The sequence below is a fragment of the Phaseolus vulgaris genome, chromosome 8 (assembly GCF_051622355.1).
Source record: "Phaseolus vulgaris cultivar YP4 chromosome 8, ASM5162235v1, whole genome shotgun sequence".
Classification (NCBI taxonomy): domain Eukaryota; kingdom Viridiplantae; phylum Streptophyta; class Magnoliopsida; order Fabales; family Fabaceae; genus Phaseolus; species Phaseolus vulgaris.
The window spans coordinates 44,335,644-44,348,172 of record NC_143505.1 but is presented as its reverse complement, the minus strand read 5'-3'; the positions used below and the strand labels follow the sequence as shown (position 1 = coordinate 44,348,172).

At 25.6% G+C, this 12,529-nt stretch overlaps 1 protein-coding gene across 2 annotated transcripts; it reads left to right on the top strand.

Annotated features, from left to right (window-relative positions):
- The first annotated feature begins 2,082 nt into the window (after positions 1–2,082).
- Positions 2,083–5,193, top strand: PDF2 (prefoldin 2). 2 transcript variants are annotated; one of them, XM_068628665.2, is made up of 2 exons: positions 2,083–2,378; positions 4,393–5,193. In XM_068628665.2, exon 2 carries the CDS (start codon positions 4,397–4,399, stop codon positions 4,835–4,837), a length of 441 nt encoding a protein of 146 aa, XP_068484766.1. In that variant the 5' UTR covers positions 2,083–2,378; positions 4,393–4,396; the 3' UTR covers positions 4,838–5,193. The 2 variants fall into 2 exon arrangements, with proteins under 2 accessions (XP_068484766.1, XP_068484767.1); XM_068628666.2 differs by having other exon boundaries at positions 2,118–2,378; positions 4,388–5,193.
- The last annotated feature ends 7,336 nt before the right edge of the window (positions 5,194–12,529 follow it).

Sequence of the window (12,529 nt, the reverse complement as noted above, 5' to 3'; positions counted from 1 at the left end):
AATATCCGATCTATTTCTGAAAGTAGTTTTACTTCTATTAAAACTAGGGCTGGGCAAAAAATCTGGTTTTGTCAAACTGCTCCACTTTTACACTATTCTAATCCATTAAAAATCCGTTTATCTAAATTCAGTTTTTAATTTGATCCACATTTTTATTATATTTTCAAATCAGATATCCATTTTGTTTATATGGATTTTAGAAATTGAAAAATCCAAATTTCTAATCCAAATTTTTGAAAGGAGACTTTCACTCCAGTACCTCTACCCAAACCACTTTTTTATACTTTTTCTCATTTTTGGTTCCCTCTCTCTCCAGCCTCTTATTAATTTTTTGTAATTTTATTTGCTCTCTTTCACACACAATGAAACAACCAAGTCTTATACTTTTTTTTTTATAATTTTATTTGCTCCAATATTTTATACATAATAAATTAATATAATATTTTCAAATTTCAAGTATTATAGGTAGGTGTATTTTAATGTTAAGAATATATATATTATGTTTAAGTTTTTTAGTATTATTAAATTATAATTTTATTATACTTTCTTATAATATTCAACTCTTTTACATGTTATTATATTAATATATTAATATTATGTTAATTTTAAAAAAGTACATGGATTTTGATTTAAAATACAATTTACCTTATTTTTTTATAAAAATATGGATTTGATATAAAATCTAATTTGGATTTGAATTTTAAAATTATTTTTATAAAAAATATGAATTTGAATTATAAATCTTATTTTTTACTTTTTTTTCACAAATTTTTTTTTTCTTCACTTAAATACTGTATAGATTTTCAGTTATCTTCATGTATATACACTTGAGAGGGACCATATGCAAACAGTAATATACCAAAAAATTTTATCTAAAAATATATTTACATTTAAAGAATATTCTAAGTAAAATATAAATTCAATGGTTGATTTTTTACACTGATTACTTTAACAATAACATAAAAAAAAATCACCAATTTTATGTATAGTTTGTAATTGTATATAATTACTTTTTCTGTATCACTGAATATTGATTATCTGTAATTTTAATTTTTAGTATTATTAAATTATTATTTTATTATATATTTTAAATATTTATATGATATTAATTTTTTTACATATTTTTATATTAATATTGTTAGTTTTTTTAGAAAATATAAATTTAGTTTGAAAAATAAATTTTTTCATCAAGAGGGTATTCATTTTAGAATTTTGAAAAATAAATTTTTTCTACTGAATTGACATCAGTGAAAAATAATCCCTTTTATATAATTTATTTTAATATTTTAAAAATTAAATAATTTTTATATCAAAAAAATAAAAAATAGAGAATGTTTTATCTTAATAAAAATAACGGAGTAATTTTATATTAAGTTTTTTTTATCAAAATTAAAACATGCATAATACGAAAATTTTAAATTAAACATATTAAAATTATTTAATTTATATTTTATCTGAATAGATATAACTGAAAATAAAATCATGATAAATTTTTTTTCCTAAAATTAAACTTGCTTATTTAAGTATATATTAAATAAATAATAAATGCGTAAATGTAAAAAGTTAAGCTACTATAAAATATTAAAATTAATAACTAATTGAAAACATAAGCTTAACGTTAAAAAAATTAATAATTAACCTTTATCATAAAAAAATTAAATTACATTACATTAATAATTTTTTAATATTATATAAATTTATAAAAAATATGGATTTAGATTTTAAATCCAATCCAAATATTTGGATTTGGATTTACAAAAATCCAAATTGTTTTTCCAAAAAATATAGATTTAGATTTTAAATCTGATCTAAATATTTGGATTTGGATTTTTCCATACACCCTTAATTAAAACAATGTACTTCGATTCCTTAATTAAAACAATGTAAAACAATGTACTTCGATTGAGCTCAGTAGTTGAATTCGGTCCATTCCCATAAATTTCTTAAAAAATACATTGCTCCAAATTTAATTTCTGAAAAACAAAATTTGCTGCAAGTTTTCTCAATTAAAAAAAAGAGCATTCCAAACAAAAAACAATTCTGCACCTCAATTAATTAAAAAAAAATCCAATTTGGAGCCCATCTTGTGTAGCCCAATAAAATAAAAACAGAACCCTAATTCCACACTATACATCTGTAACCTTATAAGATGAACGGCACCTCCGACACCACCGACCTGCAACCCGTGACCACCGCAATCGCCGCACGAACGCACGAACGTACGAACCTCCACCACCCTGCGACCTAACCGTCACCACCGCGCGACCACTCCGCTCAATCGCCACCACCGCCGCACTCTCTTCAGAGAAGACGCACCACCTCCGCGCACTCCACAGAAGACGCAAAGTGAAACGAAAACGAAACGCGAAACCCTAAAGGTCAGTTTATTTCAAACATGATAACAAACTGAGTTTATTGAGATAAAAGTAAGTTGGAGGTGGTCAAACTGTTGCTATTGAAGTTGTGGGGTTTATTGATTTTGCATGATTTTTTTTATTGTTTTATCTAAAGATTAAAACTTTACTGCTGAAGTTGTAGTGTTGATTAATCTGCTAATTTTGCTGATTAATGGAAAATTTGTGATATAAATTGTTGTACTAATTTTTGTGTTATGGAATAATGCTCTTATAAAAGTGTCAAATTACCGCTTTTAATAATCTAACCCTCCCTCATCCAGTTTTATGCAGATAATTAGGAATTTTTTTAATCCATTTGACACCCTCAAACTGATTAGGGATCAGAAAGAAATCACTATCTATGAAAGTTCTCCTTTTTGTTCATAGGATAGGTCATGTCATGCAATTTTGTGTGTTTTAAATAACTAATGTCAGATGAAGTCTTAGATTTTACTGGTATCCTCGTAATAACATAGTTAATCTTGATATGATTTTTGTCTGTCATTTTTTGGTTATTCATGCACAGTTCTTTAGTTCCTTATCCAACAGGTCTGTTGCTAACGGTGTTTCCTTCCTACAAGAAAGATATAAACTTTTAATCCAAGTTTTTGGTTGCTGTCACTTAATTTCTGGTAGTGGCTTCGGTCTCTGCTACAGTGTTTTTGAGTGTTGGTTACAACTTGCCTTTATGATCGGATACTTAGGATCGGATAGATAAACATCAATAGTAAATCGGAAGATGGTAACACGTATAGTTAGATCCTACAAATTTTATGAAATTCATAATTGAACCTTATAATCTATAAAGTGTACATAATTAGGTGTAAGGAAAGGGGAGAGGAGAACAGGAGTCATGACTGCAATGGGGAAGTTGAAAGGGAAGGGGAGAGGAGAGCAGCCTCTGTCTTAAACACTACCCCAACTACCCCATCTGTTACTGCCACACCAAGCCACCGTGCCGCACCCCGTCACATTACGAACACTTAAAATGTTGTTGCGCCACCGCAACCATGAGTATATATCGTAAAATTGTGCGATCTTAAGATTCAACTTGCGATTTTGACTACCATGCCTGTGACGTCTTTCTCTGATCATTTAGAGTATAATACCTTTTCTATTTTGCAAAATGCTAGTGCTGACTGATAAGGTTGTTAGACTCGTGAGAGTTTTGTAGAACTCAAATAGTAGAGAGTATATTTAGTATAAAAGTTGCATTAGAATACTATAAATTAACATAATAATTTCACACTATATTATGTTTGATAACTTTTTATATTTTATATCATTAGTGGATCATACTATATATTATTTTTAAATAGTTTTTATATTTTTCTATTATTGTTATACTTTTATGATTACTCTAGTTGATTATATTATATATTATTTTTTTATATAAAACAAAGAAAAAGTTGTTGGACTAGAACTGAGCCCAACCATCCAAAATAGCAAGAGAGGACTTAGAAAAACTAGAACCCTAATGTGACCCAACCCACTAGTTTATAGCTTGCACCACCCTATCAATGAAACACACAATAGAAAGGAAATGGGAGAGTAGTGAGATTGCAGAGGCTGTCCAAGACACCACTTTTTCATGATGTAGGAGAACGCAACATCAACACCCAAAACAGACACAAACTTGTAAGAGAGAACCAGTGAACCACGAAATTGTTACCGCTGTGTGTTTTGCTTAAATAAAGACCTGAAAAACAACCAAATCCAATGTCTGTTTTACAAGAGGGATTCATCTTATATGGATTTTTGCATGAAAGTATTGGCAAAAACATGTGACATTGATTTTAATTATGAATGTTGATGTTATTGCTTCTTACTGTATATCTCTTTATAGATTGGATAGCCCTGAAAGAAACGGATTGTACTGAATTGAAAGAAAGATAAAGCTCACAATATTCCAAACATTTTCCTAGTATACTTGTGTTTATTACTATTACACTTCTCTTTCTTTACCTTGGAGATGGTTTATTTTTCATTAGTGTAGAATCATGGCCAAAGCTGAAGGTGGCAAGGAACCAATAAATGAACAAGCTGTTGCAAATATGTATGCTTCAATGAGGTCTGATCTCAACCAAATTTACTCCAAAATAACTGAACTTGAGATGGAAGTTAGTGAGCACACATTGGTCATGAATGCCATTCAGCCTCTTGACCAATCTAGACGATGTTATCGAATGATTGGAGGGGTGCTTGTGGAGAGAACCATCAAAGAGGTCTTGCCTGCAGTGCAGCGAAATAAAGAGGGTCTGGAAGAGGTTGTTGCAAGGCTTAATGAGGCATTGGAAAAGAAGAAAAAGGAAATTACTGAGTTTGAGACTAAATATAAAATCAGGATAAGGAAGGCTGATGCTGAGGTGAAGGATGAATCTGGTAGGAAGGAAGGGTCTGCTCAAGGAGTTCTTGTGGGTCCTGCTGGTGGAAGTGAATGATTTGTCTAATTTATTGTTGTGTTTTCCTCAGACTATTAGCCAGAAATTTTCTGCCTTTCTTTACAACAATTGGGTGGAGGCAGTATAATGATTTACTTTACAGAGTATTGACTAAAGTATGTATAACTTAATATCTTTCAGTTTAATTGCTTTGGCCGAAAAAACTGTTCTTTATTGGGTGTTGTTCTTGTAGATTTTTGTGTGCAAGACTAGAGCATATAATCGTGTGGTCAAAGCTATTTTGTTTCTCATAGCGTCATGCTCATCAGGGTTAAAATGCTTCTTCTGAGTAATTGCCTTTTGTTTAATATGTATTTTGAACCCAAATGCAAAAAGAGGTATTGGGAGGATGATTAGATGATTGTTTTTTATTGTATACTAGCCGGTTGACCCGTGCAACGCACAGAGATTTTTTTAATATTTATATTTAAATATTAATATTAAAAATAATAATTTTATTTAAATATATATAAATTATTAAGTTTATGAAATGAAATTAAATATATTGCAATACTATAAGTTTACATATTTTTAATATATTAATAAATTTAATATAACATAACATAAATAATTAAAAATTCATCAATATATTTTTGTCATAATAAATACAATACAATAATTTGAACAAATAAATTATTATATAAACAATTATCTAATATTATGTATCCATTACGTATTTATGGTGAAAATAAAGTTCTCTTCACCAATCTCATGTTATCTTCATGCTCTAATTTAATATGCAAAAAAAACTTTCCAAAAAATTATTGCAATTAAAAAATAGAATTAAGTAGATTATACTAAGTACAATTATTACAAAACACTATCAGTAAATCTGTGTTTCTTCCAGAAAAAGATTGTAGGCAAAATCATATTAAGTCACATTTTGTCATATAAATTAATACTTGTGCACATAAATCTTTATTGTCAATTTATAAAATTCATAATTATATAATATATAGATCTGTATCCCTGTGTCTCTATGTCCCCTGTCCCCGTGTCCCGTGTTCCCGTGTCCTTGTGTCCCTCTGTTAGTGTCTATGCTACATAGATTAGTAGTTCAAAAATTAATTATAAAAAAAAGGAATGAATAAACTTTTGTCATAACAAATACATTACAATATTGTTGGCGAAAATCATATTAAATTATGAATTCACATTTTGTCATATAAATTAATACTTGTGCACATAAATCTTTATTGTCAATTTATATAATTCATAATTATATAACATATAGATCTGTGTCCCCCTGTGTTCCTGTGTCCCTATGTCAGTGTCTATGCTACATAGATTAGTAGTCCACAAATTAATTATAAAAAAAAAGAATGAATAAATTTTTGTCATAACAAATACATTACAATAGAAAAAAATAATTTGAACAAATTTACATTATATAAATAATTATCTAATATTATGTTCCCATAAAATATTTACGAAGAAAATGAAGTACTTTTCACCAACTTCATGCTAAGTTAATATGCAAAAATCTCTTAGAATAATTATTGCAATTAAAAAATTAATTCATTATATTATATCAAGTACAGTTATAGTAAAAGTAATAAAAAAATGTGTGTTTCTTCCATAAACATATTGTAGGCGAAAATCATATTAAATTATGAAGTCACATTTTGTCATATAAATTAATACTTGTGCACATAAATCTTTATTATCAATTTATATAATTCATAATTATATAATATATAGATTTGTGTCCCCGTGTCCCGTGTCCCCGTGTCAGTGTCTATGTTACATAAATTAGTAGTCCACAATTTAATTATAAATAAAAATGAATGAATAAATTTTTGCAATAACAAATACATTACAATAGAAAAAAATAATTTGAACAAATTTACATTATATAAATAATTATCTAATATTATGTTCCCATAAGATATTTACGAAGAAATTGAAGTATTCTTCACCAACTTCATGCTACGTTAATATGCAAGAATCTCTCAGAATAATTAATGTAATTAAAAAATTAATACATTATATTATACCAAATACAATTATAGTAAAAGTAATAAAAAATGTGTGTTTCTTCCATAAACATATTGTAGGTGAAAATCATATTAAATTATGAAGTCACATTTTGTCATATAAATTAATATTTGTGCACATAAATTTTTATTGTCAATTTATATAATTCATAATTATATAATATATAGATTTGTATCCCTGTGTCACCGTGTCCCCATGTCAGTGTCTATGCTACATAGATTAGTAGTCTACAAATTAATTATAAATAAAAAGGAATGAATAAGTTTTTGCCATAACAAATACATTAGAATAAAAAAAAATTGAACAAATTTACATTATATAAATAATTATCTTATATTATGTTCCCGTAAGATATTTACGAAGAAAATGAAGTATTGTTCACAAACTTCATGTTATGTTAACATGCAAAAAAATATCTCAGAATAATTATTGCAATTAAAAAATTAATTTATTATATTATACCAAGTACAGTTATATTAAAAGTAATAAAAAAATGTGTGTTTCTTCCAGAAACATATTGTAAGCGAAAATCATATTAAATTATGAAGTCACATTTTGTCATATAAATTAATACTTGTGCACATAAATCTTTATTGTCAATTTATATAATTCATAATTATATAATATATAGATCTGTGTCCCCATGTTCCGTGTCCCCGTGTCAGTGTCTATGCTACAGAGATTAGTAGTCCACAAATTAATTATAAATAAAAAGGAATGAATAAATTTTTGCCATAACAAATACATTACAATAGAAAAAAATAATTTAAACAAATTTACATTACATAAATAATTATCTAATATTATGTTCCCATAATATATTTACGAAGAAAATGAAGTACTGTTCACAAACTTCATGTTAAGTTAATATGCAAAAATCTCTCAAAATCATTATTGCAATTAAAAAATTAATTCATTATATTATACCAAATACCATTATAGTAAAAGTAATAAAAAATGTGTGTTTCTTACATAAACATATTGTAGGTGAAAATCATATTAAATTATGTACTCACATTTTGTCATATAAATTAATACTTGTGCACATAAATCTTTATTGTCAATTTATATAATTCATAATTATATAATATATAGATTTGTGTCCCCCTCTTCCCGTGTCCCCGTGTCAGTGTCTATGCTAAAGAGATTAGTAGTCCACAAATTAATTATAAATAAAAAAAATGAATAAATTTTTTCCATAACAAATACATTACAATATAAAAAAATAATTTAAACAAATTTACATCACATAAATAATTATCTAATATTATGTTCCCATAATATATTTACGAAGAGAATGAAGTACTGTTCACAAATTTCATGTTAAGTTAATATGCAAAAATCTCTCAGAATCATTATTGCAATTAAAAAATTAATTCATTATATTATACCAAATACAATTATAGTAAAAGTAATAAAAAATGTGTGTTTCTTACATAAACATATTGTAGGTGAAAATCATATTAAATTATGAACTCATATTTTGTCATATAAATTAATACTTGTGCACATAAATCTTTATTGTCAATTTATATAATTCATAATTATATAATATATAGATTTGTGTCCCCGTGTCCCCGTGTCACCGTGTTAGTGTCTATGTTACATAAATTAGTAGTACACAAATTAATTATAAATAAAAAGGAATGAATAAATTTTTGTCATAACAAATACATTAAAATAGAAAAAAATAATTTGAACAAATTTACATTATATAAATAATTATCTAATATTATGTTCACATAAGATATATACGAAGAAAATGAAGTATTGTTCACCAAATTCATGCTATGTTAATATGAAAAAATCTCTCAGAATAATTATTGCAATTAAAAAATTAATTCATTATATTATTCGAATTACAGTTATAGTAAAAGTAATAAAAAATGTGTGTTTCTTCCATAAACATATTGTAGGCGAAAATCATATTAAAATATGAAGTCACATTTTGTCATATAAATTAATACTTGTGTACATAAATCTTTATTGTCAATTTATATAATTCATAATTATATAATATATAGATTTGTGTCCCCGTGTTCTCGTGTCCCCGTGTCCCCGTGTCAGTGTCGATGCTACATAAATTAGTAGTACACAAATTAATTATAAATAAAAAGGAATGAATAAATTTTTGTCATAACAAATACATTACAATAGAAAAAAAATAATTTGAACAAATTTACATTATATACATAATTATCTAATATTATGTTCACATAAGATATTTACGAAGAAAATGAAGTATTGTTCACCAACTTCATGCTACGTTAATATGCAAAAATCTCTTAGAATAATTATTGCAATTTAAAAATTAATTCATTATATTATATCAAGTACAATTATAGTAAAAGTAATAAAAAAATTTATATTTCTTCCAGAAACATATCGTAGGCGAAAATCATATTAAATGATGATGTTACATTTTGTAATATAAATTAATACTTGTGCAAATAAATCTTTATTGTCAATTTATATAATTCATAATTATATAATATATAGATCTGTGTCCCCGTGTCCCTATTTCCCGTGTCCTCGTGTCCCCGTGTCGGTGTGTATGTTACATAGATTAGTAATCCACAAATTAGTTATAAATAAAAAGGAATGAATAAATTTTTGTCATAACAAATACATTACAATAGAAAAAAAATAATTTGAACAAATTTACAATATATAAATTATTATCTAATATTATGTTCCCATAAGATATTTACGAATAAAATGAAGTCCTGTTCACCAGCTTCATGCTAAGTTAATATGCAAAAATCTCCCAGAATAATTATTGTAATTTAAAAATTAATTCATTAAATTATACCAAGTACAGTTATATTAAAAGTAATAAAAAAATGTGTGTTTCTTCCAGAAACATATTGTAAGCGAAAATCATATTAAATTATGAAGTCACATTTTGTCATATAAATTAATACTTGTGCAAATAAATCTTTATTTTCAATTTATATAATTCATAATTATATGCTATATAGATTCGTGTCTCTGTGTCCCGTGTCCCCGTGTCAGTGTTTATGCTACATAGATTAGTAGTCCATAAATTAATTATAAATAAAAATGAATGAATAAATTTTTGTCATAACAAATACATTACAATAGAAAACTTTTCATAAAAAAAATACATTACAATAGAAAAAAATAATTTGAACAAATTTACTTTATATAAATAATTATCTAATATTATGTTCTCATAAGATATTTACGAAGAAAATGAAGTATTGTTCACCAACTACATGCTAAGTTAATATGTAAATATCTCTCAGAATAATTATTGCAATTAAAAAATTAATTCATTATATTATACCAAGTATAGTTATAGTAAAAGTAATAAAAAATGTGTGTTTCTTACAAAAACATATTGTAGGCGAAAATGATATTAAATTATGAAGTCACATTTTGTCATATAAATCAATACTTGTGCACATAAATTTTTATTGTCAATTTATATAATTCATAATTATATAATATATAGATCTGTGTCCGTGTGTCCCCGTATCCCCGTGTTCGTGTGTCCCCGTATCCCCGTGTTCGTGTCTATGCTACATAGATTAGTAGTCCACAAATTAATTATAAATAAAAATGAATGAATAAATTTTTGCAATAACAAATACATTACAATAGAAAAAAAATAATTTGAACAAATTTACATTATATAAATAATTATCTAATATTATGTTCCCATAAGATATTTACGAAAAAATTGAAGTATTGTTCACCAACTTCATGCTACGTTAATATGCAAGAATCTCTTAGAATAATTATTGTAATTAAAAAATTAATTCATTATATTATACCAAATTCAGGTCTAGTAAAAGTAATAAAAAATGTGTGTTTCTTCCATAAGCATATTGTATGTGAAAATCATATTAAATTATGAAGTCACATTTTGTCATATAAATTAATACTTGTGCACATAAATTTTTATTGTCAATTTATATGAATTATTTAATATATATATTTGTGTCCCTGTGTCCCCGTGTCCCCATGTCACTGTCTATGCTACACAGATTTGTAGTCTACAAATTAATTATAAATAAAAAGGAATGAATAAGTTTTTGCCATAACAAATACATTACAATAAAAAAAATAATTTGAAAAAATTTACATTATATAAATAATTATCTAATATTATGTTCCCATAAGATATTTACGAAGAAAATAAACTATTGTTCACCAACTTCATGCTAAGTTAACATGCAAAAATCTCTCAGATTAATTATTGCAATTAAAAAATTAATTCATTATATTATACCAAGTACAGTTATATTAAAAGTAATAAAAAAATGTGTGTTTCTTCCAGAAACATATTGTAGGCGAAAATTATATTAAATTATGAAGTCACATTTTGTCATATAAATTAATACTTGTGCACATAAATCTTTATTGTCAATTTATATAATTCATAATTATATAATATATAGATCTGTGTCCCCGTGTCCCCGTGTCCCGTGTCCCCGTGTCAGTGTCTATGCTATAGAGATTAGTAGTCCACAAATTAATTATAAATAAAAAGAAATGAATAAATTTTTGCCATCACAAATACATTACAATAGAAAAAAATAATTTGAACAAATTTACATTACATAAATAATTATCTAATATTATGTTCACATAATATATTTACGAAGAAAATGAAGTACTGTTCACCAACTATATGTTAAGTTAATATGCAAAAATCTCTCAGAATAATTATTGCAATTAAAAAATTAATTCATTATATTATACCAAATACAATTATAGTAAAAGTAATAAAAAATGTGTGTTTCTTTCAAAAACATATTGTAGGTGAAAATCATATTAAATTATGAAGTCACATTTTTCCATATAAATTAATACTTGTGCACCAAAATCTTTATTGTCAATTTATATAATTCATAATTATATAATATATAGATTTGTGTCCCTGTCTCCCCGTGTCCCCGTGTTAGTGTCTATGCTACATAATTAGTAGTACACAAATTAATTATAAATAAAAATGAATGAATAAATTTTTATCATAACAAATACATTACAATAGAAAAAAATAATTTGAACAAATTTACATTATATAAATAATTATCTAATATTATATTCACATAAGTTATTTACGAAGAAAATGAAGTACTGTTCACCAAATTCATGCTATGTTAATATGGAAAAATCTCTCAGAATAATTATTGCAATTAAAAAATTAATTCATTATATTATAGCAAGTACAGTTATAGTAAAAGTAATAAAAATTTGTATTTTTTCCAGAAACATATTGTAGGCGAAAATCATATTAAATTATGAAGTCACATTTTGTGATATAAATTAATATTTGTGCACATAAATCTTTATTGTTAATTTATATAGTTCATAATTATATAATATATTGATCCATGTCCTCGTGTACCTGTGTCCTCATGTCCCGTGTCCCCATGTCCCCGTGTCCTCGTGTTCCCGTGTCCGTGCCTATGCTACATAGATTAGTAGTACACAAATTAATTATAAATAAAAAGGAATGAATAAATTTTTTCCATAACATATACATTACAATAGAAAAATTGAACAAATTTACATTATATAAATAATTATCTAATATTATGTTCCCATAAGATATTTACGAAGAAAATGAAGTACTATTCACCAATTTCATGTTACGTTAATATGCAAAAATCTCTCAGAATAATTATTCTAATTAAAAAATTAATTCATTATATTATACCA